The sequence below is a fragment of the Dipodomys merriami genome, unplaced genomic scaffold (genome assembly GCF_024711535.1).
Source record: "Dipodomys merriami isolate MVZ:Mamm:240054 unplaced genomic scaffold, mDipMer1.0.p SCAF_52, whole genome shotgun sequence".
NCBI lineage: Eukaryota > Metazoa > Chordata > Mammalia > Rodentia > Heteromyidae > Dipodomys > Dipodomys merriami.
In genome coordinates, this window is record NW_027206091.1 from 7,009,359 (window position 1) to 7,027,905 (window position 18,547).

The 18,547-nt window shown below is 44.2% G+C and overlaps 1 protein-coding gene across 4 annotated transcripts; it reads right to left on the reverse strand.

Annotated features, from left to right (window-relative positions):
* Window positions 1-5,447: 5,447 nt before the first annotated feature.
* Window positions 5,448-18,463, reverse strand: LOC138811115 (zinc finger protein 570-like). Of its 4 annotated transcripts, none has more exons than XM_069998726.1 (5): window positions 18,369-18,463; window positions 14,037-14,103; window positions 10,195-10,321; window positions 8,955-9,050; window positions 5,448-7,132 (listed from the first exon to the last, which is right to left on the reverse strand). In XM_069998726.1, exons 2-5 carry the CDS (start codon window positions 14,043-14,045, stop codon window positions 5,763-5,765), a joined length of 1,602 nt encoding a protein of 533 aa, XP_069854827.1. In that variant the 5' UTR covers window positions 14,046-14,103; window positions 18,369-18,463; the 3' UTR covers window positions 5,448-5,762. The 4 variants fall into 4 exon arrangements, with proteins under 4 accessions (XP_069854827.1, XP_069854828.1, XP_069854825.1 ...); XM_069998727.1 differs by having other exon boundaries at window positions 18,281-18,404; XM_069998724.1 differs by lacking the exon at window positions 18,369-18,463 and adding an exon at window positions 15,183-15,381.
* Window positions 18,464-18,547: the final 84 nt, after the last annotated feature.

An 18,547-nucleotide genomic window follows, 5' to 3' on the forward strand; every position in this document is an offset into this window, starting at 1 on the left:
TTAAAACACACACATATACACATACATCTGTATGTATATAAATATATATGTGTGTGTGTGTATATGTGTATGTGTGTATATATATATGTATATATATATAAATCCATATATCAAACATCACATAGTACACTGTGTGCGTGTCATGGGGATTAAACTCAGAGCCTAGGCTCTGTCCCTGAGCTTTTTGCTTAAGGCCAGTACTCTAGACAGAGCTTGATTTCCAGTTTTTTGTTAATTAGAGCTAAGAATCTTCTTTTTTTTTTTTTGCGCCAATACTGGCACTTGAACTCAAGGTTCAGTTTTATTTGTTTTTTGCCAGTCATGGGGCATGAACTCTGGGCCTGGGCGCTGTCCCTCAGCTCTTTAGCTTAAAGCTAGCGCTTTACCACTTGAGCCATAGCACCACTTCTGGCTTTTTCTGCATATGTGGTTCTGAGGAATCGAACCCAGGGCCTCATGCATGCAAGGCAAGCACTCTACCACCGAGCCAACTTCCCAGCCCTGAGCTAAGAGTCTTATTGACTGTCCTGCCTGGGCTGGCTTTGAATCATGATCCTCAGAGCTCAGTGTCCTGAGTAGCTAGGATTACAGGTGTGAGCCAGGTGCCCACCTTGGACTACAGGTTATGAATATTATATGAATGTTTATTTCCTGTTCTGTTATGTAGGTAATATAAGGGGAGGCTGGATGAAAAAAGTTGACTTCAACGTAAATAAAAACACATGATTTCTTATAGCTAAGAAGTTTCTGGATCTTTTTGTTCTTTAGATCTATGCTTTTCCTTTTATTCCAGGGATGTCCAGGCATTGGGTAGGGAGTCTGGAGAGCAGATTATCCTGCCATCTCCTCAGAAAATACAAACATTGCAAGTGATTTCTGTATTTAGAGGTGATTTCCCTTTTTATTATTGTAAAAATACTGTACAGAGGGGTTACTTTTTTTTTTTTTTTGGTCCGGTTGTGGGGCCTGAACTCTGGGCCTGGGCACTGTCCCTCAGCTCTTCAGCTCAAGGCTAGCGTTCTACCACTTGAGCCACAGCACCACTTTCCGCTTTTTTCTTTTTTGCTTATGTGGTGCTGAGGAATCGAACCCAGGGCCTCATGCATGCAAGGCAAGTGCTCTACCACTGAGCCACCTTCCCAGCCCCGGGGTTACTTTTTTTTTTAAACAATTTCCCTTTTATTTCACATCTTTCACACTACAAACATAACATGCTAAAAAAGGAAAACAATATACAGACACATAGCTATTCCCTACCTCTACCAAGATGCTCAGTGTTATAACCTTGGTTATATATTCTAAAATTTTTATTCATGTAAACATCCACATGCATGTGTGTATATGTATTTATGCATATTTATATACATACATATAAAATATATAATGGAATAATACATTATGCAATGTGCTTTCACTCAATATATCAAAAGCATTTCTACATATTAGAATTTCAGCTCCTTTTGGCTCTACCCTAGCCAAATGTTTTCACTTACCCATATGAAACATTAGACTTGATTTACTCTTTTACATGGTTTGTTTTTGGTTGTTGTTGGGTTTTGTTTTTGTCATTTTCCCAACAAACATTTATGTAGTGCTTTGTGTTGGTTTGGGTAGAGAAGGCAGAAGAACCTCTCCTGTGTGGTGCAGCTCCACACGTGCTCATTGTGGTTACTTATGATGGGAGGAGGCATTGTTCTATGTAATGCCCTGCCATCCTTGTTGCTGGGGCTGTCCACAGAGACAGGTGTCCTGCTCAGAGCCCCATCATGGTGGAAAGAGAGAGGAATCTGTTGCTCTGCCAGTAGAACTCTTGTAGCTCAGAGAGCCACATCATCTTGAAGAATTAGGAGCCATGCTACAAGAATAGAAGTCACTGAGTTGATTGTTGGCTCTGAACTGCAAGACATGGCCCAGTATCATTAGCAGCACTTCCGTCTTTCTTGGGAGCCAATATGCTGATTTCTTTCACTAAGGCAAGGCAGACACCAGAATGATGGTTTTAACCATTGTGGGGCTTGAACTCTGGGCCTGGGCCCTGTCCCTGAGCTCTTCAGCTCAAGGCAAGTGCTCTACCACTTGAGCCACAGAACCACTTCCAGTTTTCTGGTGGTTAATTGGAGATAAGAGGCCTACGGAATTTTCTACCTAGGCTGGCTTTGAACCATAATCCTCAGATCTCCCCGCCTAAGTAGCTAGGATTATGGGCATGAGCCTTGACATCCGGCCTTTACCTGCTTTTTTTTTTTTTTTTTTTTTTTTTTTTTTTGTCGTAGGGCTTGATCTCTGGGCCTGGGCGCTGTCCCTCAGCTCTTCAGCTCAAGGCTAGCGCTCTACCACTTGAGCCACACTGCCACTTCCGGCTTTTTCTACTTATGTGGTGCTAAGGAATCAAAACCCAGGGCCTCATGTATGCAAGACAAGCACTCTACCACTGAGCCACCTTCCCAGCCCCCCTTTACATGCTTTTTAATGTCAGTAGTAGTGCTTGAACTTAGGGACCTCACACTGTCCTTTAGCTTTTCCAGTCAAGCCTGGGGACCTACCACTTGACCCATAGCTCCACTTCTGCCTTTTTGGAGTGTAATTGGAGTTAAGTGTTTCACAGACTTCCCCGCCTGGGCTAGGTTTCCATCGCAGTCCTCACATTTTATCTACAATTCACAAAAAGGCGAAGTAGAGATGTGTCTCAAGTAGTAGAATGCTAGCCTTGAGTAAAAAAAAAACCTCAGGGAGAGTGCACAGGCCCTGAGTTCAAGTCACAGGACTAGCACAGGCACACACACACAAACACACATAAAATGATGTCTTCAATCTATCTGAAATATTTGGGGATGTTTTTAGCTTTTCTTTTTTTTTTTTTTTTTTGGTCAGTTGTGGGGCCTGAACTCTGTACTCAGCTCTTCAGCTCAAGGCAGGTGTTCTACCACTTGAGCCACAGTGCCACTATGGGCTTTTTCTGCTTATGTGGTGCTGAGTAATTGTACTCAGGGCCTCGTGCATACAAGGAAAGCATTCTACCACTGAGCCACCTTCCCAGCCGTTTTTCAGCTTGTAGCCTAACTTTATTCACTCAGAATACAGTTTATCAACCACAACTTAAAATATATAGTTTTCTCATTCATACCAAGATGTTTTGCAAGGTATTTTGTTCATTATTCAAATTTTTTAGCTGCAAAAAATAAATGAGTTAGCCGTGCACCGTTGGCTCACACCTGTAATCCTAGCTACTCAGGAGGCTGAGATTTGAGGATCACTGTTCAAAGCCAGCCTGGGCAGAAAAGTCTGTGAGACTCTGATCTCCAATAAACCACTAGAAAACCAGAAGTGGCACTGTGGCTTGAGGTAGAGCGCTTGCCTTGAGCTGAAGAGTGCAGGGACAGCGCCCAGGCCAAGTTCAAGTCCCATGACTGACAAAAATAAATGAGTTAATACATGCTAAGTCTGTAAAACAGAGCCTGGTACTGAGTGCAAGCATTCAACATGTTACCTATTATTTTCATGAGACCCTGTCATTGTGATGTACTTTATGAGATAATTTACTTATATTTTTGGGTTTTTTAAATTATTTTATTTTTTATTTTTTAGGTCCAGTCGTGGGGCCTGAACTCTGGGCCTGGGCGCTGTCCCTCAGCTCTAAAGCTCAAGGCTAGCACTCTACCACTTGAGCCACAGCGTCACTTCCGACTTTTTTCTTTTTCCTTATGTGGTGCTGAAGAATCAAACCCAGGGCCTCAGGCATGCAAGGCAAGCGCTCTACCACTGAGGCACCTTCCCAGCCCCGCTAGTTTACTTGTAAAGCTGTCATCTAATAGGTTGTCAACTTGCCAGGCTCTTTCACATTTCTACTATGTAGCCAATATCTATTTCAAGAAGAAAATCCTTAGACAAATCAAACAAGCTGCTATAGGAAGGTATAGCTATAATATATATAATATATATGTATATATATAGGAAAGTATAGCTATTATATATTATATAATATTATAATATATATTACATAATATATATAATATATATAGAAAAGTATAGCTATTATATAATATTATATATTATATATAATATAGTATATTATTATATAATATATATTATAGCTATACCTTCCTATATGTATTCATGTATATGTATTTATACATGAATACATATACATACATGCATACATGTATATAAACACACACACATATACTTTTTTTTTGCTGGTCCTGGGTCTTTTTTTTTTTTTTTTTTTTTGGTCGGTCATGGGGCCTGAACTCTGGGCCTGGGTGCTGTCCTTCAGCTCTTCAGCTGTAGACTAGTGCTCTACCACTTGAGCCTCAGCCATACTTCCAGCTTTTTCTGCTTATGTGGTGCTGAGGAATCAAACCCAGGGCCTCAGGCATGTGAAGCAAGCACTCTACCACTGAGACACATTCCCAGCCCCTGGTCCTGGGTCTTAAACTCAGGGCCTGGGCACTGTCCCTGAGCTGAGCGTCTTTTTTTCCTTTTTTTTTCTTTTCTTTTTTTTTGTCAGTCATGGGGCCTGAACTCTGCATTGTCCCTCACCCTAATGGAAGCACTCTACCACTGAGCCACCTTTCCAGCCCCCACCCCCTTTTTTTTTTTTTTGTCAGTTGTGGAGTTTGAACTTTGGGCCTGATGCTATCCCTGAGCTCTTCAGCGCTACCAGATCACTTCTGGTTTTCTGGTGGTTAATTGGAGATCAGAGTCTCATGGATTTTCCTGCCTGGGCTGGCTTTGAACCGCAGTCCTTAGATCTCAGCCTCCTGAGCAGCTAGGATTACAGGCATGAGCCGAGCTTCTTTTGCTCAAGGCTAGCACTCTACTGCTTGAGCCACAACACCATTTCTGGCTTTTTCTGTGGATGTAGTACTGAGGAATCAAACCCAGGGTTTCGTGCATGCTAGACAGGCACTCTACCATTAAGCTACATTCCAAGCCATATTGTTAGAAATTTTAAGAATCTAAGCTTCTTAGTCTTGGGAGATGCCTACTGCTTATAGAATATTAGAATTAAGTAAACCTAACTTGTATGTAATAGCCACATAATGAAAACCCTTAAAGATCATGTTAAAGGTGGCAGATTATTCTAAATACACCAGTAAGCAAAAGACACAAATGGAAACTTTCATCTGTTATTTTTGTGACTGAAAAGAGATCAGTTTGGGTGTATTGTGAGAAATTGATTTAAGAGTAGCAAAAAGAGGGCTGGGAAGGTGGCTCAGTGGTAGAGCACTTGCCTTGCATGCATGAGGCCCTGAGTTCGATTCCTCAACACGGCATAAGCAAAAAGAAAAAAGCCAGAAGTGGCGCTGTGGCTCAAGTGGTAGAGCGCTAGCCTTGAGCTTTAGAGCTGAGGGACAGCGCCCAAGCCCAGAGTTCAGGCCCCACAACTGGACTCAAAAAAAAAAAAAAAAAGTAGCAAAAACAGACACAAAGCCAGCACTGGTGGCTCACCCCTGTAATCCTAGCTACTCAGGAGGCTAAGATCTGAGGATGGCAGTTCAAAGCCAGCCCAGGCAGAAAAGTCCATGAGACTCTTCTCCAATTAATCACCAGAAAGTGGTGCTGTGGCTCAAGTGGTAGAGCACTTGCCTTGAACTGAAGAGCTGAGGGACAGCGCCCAAGCCCAGAGCTAAAGCCCCACAACTGACAAAAAAAAAAGTCACAGAAAATGGTTACAAAGCTATAGCATTTCTCTAGGTAAGATGACTAAGGTGACATTAAAGAAAGAAAAAAATATAAATTCCAGGGGTTAGGGTTAGGGGTTAGCATTTATATGACATGGTGACTGACTGGATTGGATGATGAGAGAAACCCTGTCCCCCAGTGTGAATTCTCTGGTGTTGGGCAAGATGTGCATGCTGCCTGAAGCTCTTCTTGCATTCCTTACATTCATAGGGTCTCTCCCCAGTGTGTATCCTCTGATGCTGGGTGAGAGAGCCACAGTAACTGAAAGCCTTCCCACACACGTTACATTCATAGGGTTTCTCTCCAGTATGAACTCTCTCGTGTCGAGTGAGGGATGAATCATTACTAAAAGCCTTTCCACATTTGATACATTCATAGGGTTTCTCTCCAGTGTGAACTCTTTGATGCTGAGCGAGGTAGGTAATCTGGCTGAAAGCTTTCTTACATTGCTGACATTTGTAAGGTTTTTCTCCAGTGTGAATTCTCTGGTGCTGAGCAAGGTGTGAATTCTGGCTGAAGGCCTTCCCACACTCCTTACATTCATAGGGCCTCTCTCCTGTGTGTATTCTCTGATGTTCGGTCAGGTATGCACGTAGGCTAAATGCTTTCCCACACACATTGCATTCATAAGGTTTCTCTCCTGTATGAGCTCTGTGGTGCTGGGCAATAGAGGACCTATTGCTGAATGCTTTCCCACATACAATACATTCATAGGGTTTCTCTCCAGTGTGAACTCGCTGATGCTGGGCAAGGTAAGCAAACTGGCCAAAGGCTTTCCTACATACCTTACATTCATAAGGCTTTTCTCCAGTGTGAACTCTCAGATGTTGAAGGAGATGTGCATTCTGACTAAAGGCTTTATTACACTCTTTACATTCATAGGGTCTCTCTCCAGTATGAATTCTGTGGTGTTGGACAAGGTTGGATCTATGGCTGAAGGCTTTCCCACATTCTGCACATTCATAGGGTTTCTCCCCAGTATGGACTCTTTGATGAAGTGTGAAGGGTGAGCTCTGGGTGAAGACTTTATCACAGTAATTGCATTTCAAAACTTTCTTCTTTGCATAGACACCCTGGGGCTGAACAGTTGGGGAAGTGTTTTGAACAGTGTTCTGCCATGTGTCATGGTTATATACTTTCTCCTCTTTTGGGATTGTCGGTTGTATAGGAAGCAGAATGTTATGATGGAAACTTCCCAAAGATTTGTTAAAATCTTGTTCTTGTTTGTTAAGAAGGGCTTCTTCGTAAGCGACTGTTTCTTTTTTACAACTTGTCTTCTCATTTCCTGGTTGTCCCTCCAAATTGCCCTCACATCTGCGCTCTTCTTTTAAGCTGGAATAGTCAAGGCCAATGTCTGCCAATTTTCCTGTAATCTTCTGAGATGGCTGTGCTTGACAAAGCTCCTGCTTAGGGGCAGATTCTTCAGTCTCACCCATAGATTCCCAGTCTGAAAATTGAAAGTAAGAAACATGTCTCCTCTATTGTATATGAGAAAGTACAATCATAAATGTCCTTCTGTAAAGTCAAGTGTGAATTTTTTTTTGGGGGGGGGTCCGGTCGTGGGGCCTGAACTCTGGGCCTGGGCGCTGTCCCTCAGCTCTTCAGCTCAAGGCTAGTGCTGTACCACTTGAGCCACAGTGCCACTTCCGGCTTTTTTCTTTTTGCTTATGTGGTGCTGAGGAATGGAACCCAGGGCCTCATGCATGCAAGGCAAGCGCTCTACCACTGAGCCACCTTCCCAGCCCCTCTTTTTATTATTATTATTATTAAAAGCCATCATCATCTCACCTTTTTTTCTGAGCTTCCATTGTATCATTTTTCTTCTTTTGTATTGTATCATTTTCTTCTGGGCTTGGGTGCTGTCCCTCAGCTCTTCAGCTCAAGGCAAGCGCTCTACCACTTGAGCTACAGTGCCACTTCCAATTTTCTGGTGGTTTTATTGGAGATAAGAGTCTCACAGACTTTTCCTGTCCAGGCTGGCTTTTCACCGTGATCCTCAGATCTCAGCCTCCTAGGATTACAGGCATGAGCCACTGGTGCCCGGCTGTATCATCTTTCTATATCTACACTTATTTTGTTTTGTTTTTACCAGTTCTAGGGCTTGAACTCAGGGCCTGGGCACTGTCCCTAAGCTTCTTTTGCTCAAGGATAGCACTTTACCACTTGAATCACAGAGTCACTTCTGGCTTTTTCTGTTGATGTGGTACTGAGGAATTGAGACTTCTTGAATGCTAGGCAAGCACTCTACAACTAGGCCATATTCCCAACCCCACATTGTCTCATGTTAGAGATGACAAGTACACAGAGCAGTTAAACAACCTAAAATTTCATTGATGTGTGTGTTGGGTAGCATATAAGTCTGGTACTTCATTTACAGCTCTCAGTAGGGATCAAAACTTCATCAAATCTGATTTTTTTTTTTTTGGTGCTGGTACTAGAGTTTTAACTCTGGGCCTCATGATCTCACTTGGCTTTTTTGCTCACAGCTGGCTCTCTAACCATTTAAGTCACATCTCTAGTTTTGAAAAAGGTTTTTTTTTGTCATGGGACTTGAACTCTGGACCTGGGCGCTGTCCCTTAGCTCTTCAGCTCAAGGCGAGCATTCTACCACTTGAGCCATAGCGCCACTTCCAGCTTTTTTGAACCCAGGGCCTCATGCATGCAAGGCAAGCACTCTAGCACTGAGCCAGCTCAGCCCTGCAGACGCTTTAAGTCTAGAGGATGGATCAACAATAGACCTGTATAAGCCAAGCACTGGTGGCTCACGCCTGTCATCCTAGCTACTCAGGAGGCTGAGATCTGAGGATCGCGGTTCAAAGCCAGCCCGGGCAGGAGAGACTGTGAGACTCCTATCTCTAATAAACCACCAGAAAACCGGAAGTGGCGCTGTAGCTCAAGTGGTAGAGCACTCGCCTTGAGCTGAAGAGCTGAGGGACAGCGCCCAGGCCCAGAGTTCAGGCCCCACAACCGACAAAAAAAAAAAAAAAAAAAAAGACCTTTATACTGTCAACTTCACAAATATGAACTGTTTGTACTACAGAGAACAAGGCATAGAGAATAGACAAATGAATTATTGGGAAGGAGATCAACTGTAAAAGAGAGTTCAGAATATCAAATGTGAGAACATTCTAGAAGGCCCATTTTTCCATAAAGCTCTAGAACATCTGAGAACATATCACAACGCAGTCTAATGGGTGAGTAGGTGACCAAGTCAAGCTGAGTTGTCACCTGTAAGGTTTCTTTTCTTTTCTTTTCTGTTCTTCACTTACCTGAGCACACATCATTTGTCAGCTTGTTAGCTACCATCCATGGCTCTTTTCCTTGTTCCAACATTGATATCATACTTGGTTTACACAAGCAAAGACCTACATACATGAAAGGAAATATTATTTGGTCATGTTATGATAGCCTAGAATTCACACTGAAATTCTTTGACCAACAGGGAAGAGGGAGGTTACAAGAAAATTGCATAAAGGACATGTATTACAGGACCGCATAAAGTTTCAGACATAGGTCAATAATGTACAGCAGATTGTAGGCCAAGCTTTGCAGATATTCTCCAAAAGTTACAATGGTGGTAGCAAAGAACTTTTTTTTTTGGCAGTCCTGGGTCTTGAACTCAGGATCTGGGCTCTGTCCCTGAGACTCTCTGTTCTCAAGGCTAGTGCTCTACCACTTGAGCCACAGCGCCACCTCTAGCTTTTTCTGAGTAATTTATTGGAGATAAAAGAGTCTCATGGATTTTCCTGCCTGGGGCATTTTAGAACTATGATCCTCAGGTTGTAGGGCTTGAACTCTGGGCCTGGGTGCTATCACTAAGCTCTTCAGCTCAAGGCTAGCACCCTACCACTTGAGCTACAGTGCCACTTCTGGTTTTCTGGTGGTTTGTTGGAGATAAGAGTCTCATGGATGGGCTGGGAAGGTGGCTCAGTGGTAGAGCGCTTGCCTTGCATGCTCGAGGCCCTGGGTTCGATTCCTCAGCACCACATAAGCAAAAAGAAAAAAGCCGGAAGTGGCGCTGTGGCTCATAGTGGTAGAGCGCTAGCCTTGAGCTGAAGAGCTGAGGGACAGTGCCCAGGCCCAGAGTTCAGGCCCCACGACCGGACCCCCAAAAAGAAAAAAAAAGTCTCATGGATTTTCCTGCCCAGGCTGCCTTTGAACATGACACTTAGACCTCCTAAGTAGCTAGGATTACAGGTGTGAGGCACCAGCGCTGGCGTAAATAACTTTTTATGATTAGAAATCCAAGCCCATCTGCTGGTGATTCACACCTGTAATCCTAGCTATTCAGGAGGCTGACATCAGAGGATGGCAGTTTGAAGCCAACCTGGGCAAGAAAATCCACAGACTTTCACTCCAATTAACCACCAATAAGACAGAAGTAGAGCTGTACTTCAAGTGGTAGAGTACTACCACTACAAAAGCCCAGGGACAGCACTCTGACCCTAAATTCATGCCTCAGGACCAGCAGACACACAAAACAAGTCCAATTTTACGAGATTTCCTTACCCAGTGAGAGCAAGTTCCTATAGTTCTCCATCATCACAGAACCATGCAAATGCCTTTGAGAAGAATCCAGGTAATCCCATTCCCCTTCTGAGAAGTTTACAGCCACATCTCTAAAAGTCACCAACCCCTGTAGTGAAATACATGAAATGATGCTGGGCACTGGTAGCTCCCACCAGACACATCAACTGAGAGTCATTGGCTTATACCTGTAATTCTAGCTACTCAGAAGTCTTGAGATCTAAGGACTGAGGTTTGAAGTTCAGCCATACTTCATTTTTTTCCCCCACAGGAATTACTTTGTTATTTATTTTGTGAAAATTTTTATTGTTATTATAAAGGTGATGTACAGAATGGTTACAGTTACATAAGTCAGGTCAAAAGGACATTTCTTTTTTGGGCAATGTCACTCTTTCCCTCACTCCCAATTTTTCCCTCCCAACCCTACCCACAAAGATATATAGTTAATTTTTATTATTTATTTATTTTTTGTCAGTTGTGGGGCTTGAACTCTGGGTTTGGGCGCTCTCCCTGTGCTCTTCAGCTCAAGGTGAGTGCTCTACTGCTTGACCTACAGCACCACTTCTGGTTTTCTAGTGGTTTATTGGAGATAAATGTCTCACGGACTTTTCTGCCTGGGCTGGCTTTGAACCGTGATCCTCAGATCTTAGCCTCAGTAGCTAGGATTACAGGTGTGAGCCACTGGCGCACAGCTCAATATATAGTTAATTTTCAACATAGTGTCTAGTGAGTACCACTCCTGCATTTGTTCACCTTTGTGCTTCCATTTCTGTGCCCCCTTACCCTCCCAACGACAGATAAATGAACAAACAAGAAAATGGAAGAGAAAACAACAACAAAAGAAAAACAATTTCCATCTCCTGGAGTTCATTTCGATAAACATTATTTTATATGATCAGAGTTTGTTTTTTGTTGTCTCCCTTCTACCACTAAAAGGTAAGCTCCACAGGGCAGAGTAAGTTTTTGCTTTGATCATGCTACATCTGCAGTTACAAAACAGCATCTGGCACATGAGTCACTCAAATATTCCTTAGTAAAATAAATTAATTAATTATGTGCTTGCAAATTTCAAGAAGCTAAAAAGTGATGAAAAGTTACATTTACAAAGGACTTGCTATATTATCACTGGAAACTGGGTTAGAAAAGGAACATGAAATCCATTAAAACTTGAACATTTTTCTGAGCACTGGTGGCTCATACTTGTAATCCTAGCTACTGAGGAGGCTGAGACCGCATGATTGCAGTTCAAAGCCAGACCAGGCAGGAAACTCCGTGAAACATCTCCAATTCACCACCAGAAAACTGGAAGTAGTGCTATGGCACAAAGTGGTAGAGTGCTAGCCTTAAACAAGAGAACTCAGGGACAGTGCCTAGGTCTGGAGTTCAAGGCATACGACCAACAAAAAAATTTGTTTTTCAACACTTTGTTGGAAAGTTGCCTTTCAGCAGGAGAGTGTCTGCCTAGCAACTTTGAGACCCTGAGTTTAAACCTAAGTGCCACAATTAATAAATAAGGAAATAAATACAACCCAATACTTCAATCTAGAGCTCTTAAATTTTGTGTAAAGAAAGGGAGTTCTGGGCTGGAAAGGTAGCTCAGTGGAAGCCCTGGGTTCCATTCCTCAGCACCACATAAACAGAAAAAGCTGGAAGTGGTGCTGTGGCTCAAGTGGTAGAGCACTAACCTTGAGCTGAAGAGCTCAGGGACAGCACCCAGGCCCAGAGTTCAAGCCCCACAACTGGAAAAAAAAAAGAGGTGGTGGGGGGGCGGGAGTTCCAGGCTGGGACTGCAGTTCAGTTGGTAGAGTGCTTGCCTACTATGCAAGAAGTCCTGAGTTCAATTCCTCAGTACCTCATAAACAGAAAAAGTCAGAAGTGATGCTGTGGGCTCAAGTGGTAGAGTGCTAGCCTTGAGTAAAAGAAGTTCAGGGACAGTAACCAAGCCCTGAGTTCAAGCACCAGGACTAGCACAAAAAAAAAAAAAAAAAAAAAAAAGGGCTGGGAAGGTGGCTCAGTGGTAGAGTACTTGCCTTGCATGCTTGAGGCCCTGGGTTCGATTTCTCAGCACCACATAAGCAAAAAGAAAAAAGCCAGAAGTGGCGCTGTGGCTCAAGTGGTAGAGTGCTAGCCTTGAGCTGAAGAGCTGAGGGACAGCATCCAGGCCCAGAGTTCAGGCCCATGACTAGACAAAAAAAAAAAAGAAAAAAAAGAAAAAGGGGGGGCTGGGAAAGTGGCTCAGTGGTAGAGTGCTTGCCTTGCAATGCATGAGGCCCTGGTTTCAATTCCTCAGCACCACATAAGTAAAAAGAAAAAAGCCAGAAGTGGCTCTGTGGCTCAAGTGGCAGAGCGCTAGCCTTGAGCTGAAGAGCTGAGGGACAGCACCCAGGCCCAGAGTTGAGGCCTCACAACCGGACCCCCCCCCCAAAAAAAAAAAAAAAGAGAAAGGGAGTTCCATTATAATTTTGCTTTTGTCTACAGGGACTAGGCAAAGTTCCTTAAAATCTTGGAAAAAACATGGTGTGCGTGGCTCATGCTTATATTCTTAGCTACTCAGGAGAATGAGATCTGAGGATCATAGTTTGGAGCCAAGAATGCTCATGAGCCTCATCTTCAGTTAACCCCTAGAAAACTGAAAGTGGTGCTGTGTCTCAAAGTAGTAGAGTGCTAACCTTGAGCAAGAGAATTCACAGACAGTATTCAGGCCCTGAGTTCAAGCCCCATAACCTACAGGAAAAAAAAAAAAGGGCTAGGAAGGTGGTCAGTGGTAGAGTGCTAGCCTCGCATGCATGATGCCCTGAGTTCGATTCCTCAGCACTATATAAACAGAAAAGGCCAGACGTGGCGCTGTGGCTCAAGTGGTAGAGCACTAACCTTGAGCTGAAGAGCTGAGGGACAGCACCCAGGCCCAGAGTTCAGGTCCCATGCTCAACAAAAAATAAATAAAAGCTGGGAAAGTGGCTTAGTGGGCGAGTACTCACCTAGCATGCATGAAGCCCTGGGTTCGATTCCTTAGTACCACATACACAGAAAAAGCCAGAAGTGGTTCTGTGGCTCAAGTGGTAGAGTGCCAGCCTTAAACAAAAGAAGCTCAGGAACAGTACCCAGGCTCTGAGGTCAAGCTCCAGGACTGGCAAAAACATAAAATAAATGTATCCCGGCATTGGAGGCTCACCCCTGTAATCCTATCTACTCAGGAGGCTGAGATCTGAGGATAATAGTTCGAAGCCAGCCTGGAGCAGTAAAATCCATGAAACTCTTATCTCCAATAAACCACCAGAAAACCAGAAGTGGTGCTGTAGCTCAAGTGGTAAAGCACTAGCCTTGAGCTGAAGAGCTGAGGGACAGTGCCCAGGCTCAGAGTTCAAGCCCTGAGACCGACAAAAAATAAAATAAAATAAAAAATAAAAATAAATGTAACATTTGGGAAAAAAGACTGTCTGTACTGAACGTTTTCTTGTCATCATTCTTGAAACAACACAGTACAAGTATTTGCATTATTTACCTTGTATTAAGTATTACAAGTAATCAAAGATTATTTAAACTTAGTACATGGGAAGATGTGCATAGTATATATATATATATATATACACACATATATATATACATATATACATATAAGTTTTATATGTTTTATATAAGGGACTTAAGATTATATTAAGCTCAGTCGGCCCTTCATTTCATTTATCCAAATAAGATAGAAATCCAGTCAGAATTTTGAAAAGCAACATAGTTGGCTACAGGGAAGTGTTTAAGCAAGAAGGAAATTTAATGTCTGTGTTTGAAAAACAAGAAACTATTTCAGAAAAGAGAAAATTCCAACTCACCTGGCTCATGGTTTTAAGAAGTCCAACAGCTACTTTTTGTTCCTCTTCACTAGACAACAGCAAATAACTAAAATGGAGAAGAGAACATAATAAACTGGACCTATCTTGCAGCATGCAGGATTAATATTCTAGATTTTTCAGGCTTCTCTTTCCTATTGTTGCAACCTTCCCTCCAATACAGAGAGCATAATGGAAACTTAGCAATTTGTGCACGATTTTTTTTTTTGGGGGGGGGGTCCAGTCGTGGGGCCTGAACTCTGGGCCTGGGCGCTGTCCCTCAGCTCTTCAGCTCAAGGCTAGCGCTCTATCACTTACTTGAGCCATAGTGCCACTTCTGGCTTTTTTTCTTTTCTCTTTGTGGTGCTGAGGAATCGAACCCAGGGCTTCATGCATGCAAGGCAAGCGCTCTACCACTGAGCCACCTTCCCAGCCCAATTTGTGCACGATTTTATCCATGGATTAATAGTCTTTTATTTTTTGTGTGCTAGTACTAGGATCTGACCTCAGGACCTAGGCACCGTCCCTGAGTTTTTGAGCTCAAGGCTAGCTCTGTACCACTTGAGCCACAACTCCACTTAAGGCTTTTTGCTGGCTAACTGAAGAATCTCACAGATTTTAGTGCCCCAGCTGGCCTTGAACCACAATTCTCAGATCTCAGCTTCCTGAATAGCTAGGATTACAGGTATGTGCCACCAGCACCTGGCCATATGCCAATTTTTTAACAATAGAGTTTCAGATGTTACAAAAATAGACTAAACAATGAAATAAGTTACATAAAACCGATGAATGATAGCAAGATCAAAGTTCTGCTGAACTCCACGGGCTCCTCTCCGGTAGAGATCATTAAATTTGGAAGTTCATTGGCATCACATGGGTTTGAAAACATTCTGGGGGTGGGGGACGAGCGACAGACAGTCTCATACCCCTTTCAAATCCAAAGTCTGACGCAACGTCAACCAGTGTCACTTACGCCACAATTAAAGGGTCACCAACGACACCCACAGCCGCAAACCTTAAATACTCTAGCAGTAATCCAGAGGCCAAGCGTGGCGGCGCCAGGCAGAACTACACATGAAGCCTTGCTCAGCCTCACGCTCTACGCCAAGATCCCGCTCCCTGGAACACGGAGGTGACGTAGAAACCCACCACGTTGTAGTGTCACCCGTTGCCTTAGCAACCACCGCCTAACGGAGAGTCGAGTCTCAGAAGGGGTCGGCCACTCCCTCCCTCAGTTGCAGATCTGAACCTGAGCCCGTCTCCACCTTGAAGGATCAGGGTCTCTCCTTCACTCCAGCCTCATCAGCTGCCCCCGAAACTGGGTGGAACCCAGGCTCAGCGGCCCAGAAAGCAGCGCCACATCCGATTAGGTTCCAAAAAGGACACAAAAGTGAGACCCGCTGTTTCCGCGAGGGACGTCGGGAAATGTAGTCCCGAGCAGAAAAGGCAACAATGCTGAGTTCTGCTAGACCGGAGCATTCCCACTTGAGGTCCATAGATGCCACGCCCCTTTGCCCTAGCCTCCCACGCCAACTCTGATTCTCCAGAGAACAGTTGTAAAGTTCCAACTCCTTTGTGTTATTTTGTACGTGTAATAGGACTTGAACTTTATTTTTTATTTTTTTGGGGGGGTCCGGTCGTGGGGCCTGAACTCTGGGCCTGGGCGCTGTCCCTCAGCTCTTCAGCTCAAGGCTAGCGCTCTACCACTTGAGCCACAGCACCACTTCCAGCTTTTTTTTTTCTTTTTGCTTATGTGGTGCTGAGGAATCGAACCCAGGGCCTCAGGAATGCAAGGCAAACGCTCTACCACTGAGCCACCTTCCCAGCCCAGGACATGAACTTTATAAAAGATAAACTTTATAAAAGATAAACTACCAAAATACAAATTACTGTTTAAACAAAAACAAAAAATGTAATTTCAGATTCATAGCATATATGATCACAATACCACTAGGGATAGGAGAAAAATAAATTGTGGTTAAGATTTCCATGTAGGTCTGGGAAGGTGGCTCAGTGGTAGAGCACTTGCCTTGCATGCCTAGCCTTGAATTGAAGAGCTGAGTTCAGGCCCCACGACCGGACCCCAAAAAAAAAAGATTTCCAGCCGGGCGCTGGTGGCTCACGCCTGTAATCCTAGCTACTCAGGAGGCTGAGATCTGAGGATCGCGGTTCAAAGCCAGCCCGGGCAAGAAAGACCATGAGACTCCTATCTCCAATAAACCACCAGAAAACCGGAAGTGGCGCTGTAGCTCAAGTGGTAGAGCGCTCGCCTTGAGCTGAAGAGCTGAGGGACAGCGCCCAGGCCCAGAGTTCAAGCCCCACGACCGACAAAAAAAAAAAAAAAGATTTCCATGTACTATGTATAGTAAAATAATAGTAAAAGAAATACGGTGTTGTGATACGACAAAGTAAACAAGACTCGAGAAACAAAGGACCTCCGCTGGAATCATTACTAAATGACCCCATGCTGCTGACCACATATATGGTATATTATGGTATATATGTGCACATCAGAGGGAAACTAGGAGGAGGACACAGAAACTGAGGGGAACGGGAAAATATACAACAGGTCCCATCAGCTTTACTGAACATTGATCAAAACGAACTAATCAATTCAATGGCAGCGTTGGGAGGGAGGGAACCAGCAGGAAAGAGGGAACAACTGACACTAAACAAAAGGAAAAAAATGTACATATCATCCGATGTGGAAGAAATCTGTATTGTCAAAGCTCATAGAACTCATAAACTTTATAGAACGCAAAGACAATTTGCCCCATAAAGGTTAGAATGTATTTGTGACTTTAAGTATCACTATCCCACAATACTGTGAAATTTACATAATCAATCACAAAAAAATGCAAAAAAAAGAAATACAGTGTTAAGTAAAATATGTACTATATGAAAAGCAACTATGAAACTAACAACAATCGCTGCTGAAGATGCAAAGTCTATATATAGACTGCTGTAAGAGACTGGTGTTGCTGGGCGCTGGTGGTTTACGCCTGTAATCCTAGTACTAAGAAGGCTGAGACTGGGCGCTGGTGGTTTACACCTGTAATCCTAGTAGTAAGAAGGCTGAGATCTGAGGATCACGGTTGAAAGCCAGCCCTTTTGTTGTTGTTGTTGTTGTTAGTGGGGCTTGAACTCTGGGCTTGGGCTCTGTCCTTCAGCTCTTCAGCTCAACGCGCGCACTCTACCGCTTGAGCCACAGTGCCACTTCCGGTTTTCTAGTAGTTTATTGGAGATAAGAGTCACACGGACTTTCCTCCCCGGGCTGGCTCTGAGCCGCGATCCTCAGAACTCAGCCTCCTGAGTAGCTAGGATTACAGGCGTGAACCACTGGCGCCCGGAGTCCAGGAGACTCTTATCTCCAGTTAACCACCAGAAAAGAAGTGGTGCTGTGGCCCAAGTGGTAGAGTGCTAGCCTTGAGTCGAAGAGCTGAGGGTCAGTGTCCAAGGCCAAAATTCAAGCCTCAAGAATGAGGGGGGGGGGAAGGAAAGGGTGGGAGAATGTACTGCTGATATTTGTGTATGTTGGGGGGGGACTCAGTCGTGGGGCTCGAACTCAGAGCTCAAGGCTGACACTCACCACTGTGAGCCTCAGTGCCACTTTCGATTTTCTGGTCGTTCATTGGTGATAAGCCTCAGGGACTTTCCACCAGAGCTGTCTTCTAACCATGATTCTCAGATCTCAGTGGCTAGGATAAGCGCCCGGCTTTGACATTTGGTTAGTGGTAGAGTGCTTGCTTAGCATGCATGAAGCCCTGGGTTTGATTCCTCAGTACCACATAGGCAGAAAAAGCCAGAAGTGGAGCTGTAGCTCAAGTGGTAGAGTGCTTCAAGCCCCAGGATGGCAAGGGCGGGGGAGGGGAGCGTTAAACAGCCTGTCATGCAAAATGGAGCCCTTTACAAAGCTGCTATTTGAGTTGAAACTCTTACAAACAATGCAACACCCAAATGATTGCGAATTTGCACAATCCTCAGTCACTGGGCCTCTAGGAGTCTAAATTTCATAAACTCCAGACTCCAAATCCCATGGCACCTTTGTCACAGTCACATGAAGTCGCCTAGAGATTCGGGCGGACTTAGCCTCCACGGATGCCAGATCTTCGTCCACCTTCCCCTAGGAAAGATAAGGATGGGGAGGGGGCGGGAAATCATTTCGCAGTGGAGCCCTGACACGACGGAACTAAACAGACTTGAACATTGCTTCCCACTCGGACCAGACAGCCTAACCCTGGGATTACCACGAATGAAGTGCCGCTTTTGCAGACAATTCGTTCCTGGCCGCGGAGGCCTCTGGGAAATGTAGTCTCGAGGAAGAAAGCGACGGACCTTTTCCATTCTTCTGGGTACCAAGTTGTTCAGGTCCTCAGGCTGACCTCTTCAGAAAAGCCTTGGGCTTATCCTTCCGTGCAGACTGGTGCACCTAAACCGCCACCGGAGCGGGGTGGGGGTGGGGGGAAAGGCCCGTATTCCCACGTCTAGCCCATTGGCTGGTCCTGCCAGGAAGC

What these genes read in the sequence shown, in the direction of transcription:
- LOC138811115 (XM_069998726.1), bottom strand. An exon ending in TAGGAACTTGCTCTCACTGG is followed by an intron (nt 9,051 to 10,194) that starts GTAAGGAAATCT and finishes TCATGTATGTAG; the next exon opens with GTCTTTGCTTGTGTAAACCA. An exon ending in GACAAATGATGTGTGCTCAG is followed by an intron (nt 7,133 to 8,954) that starts GTAAGTGAAGAA and finishes TTCAATTTTCAG; the next exon opens with ACTGGGAATCTATGGGTGAG.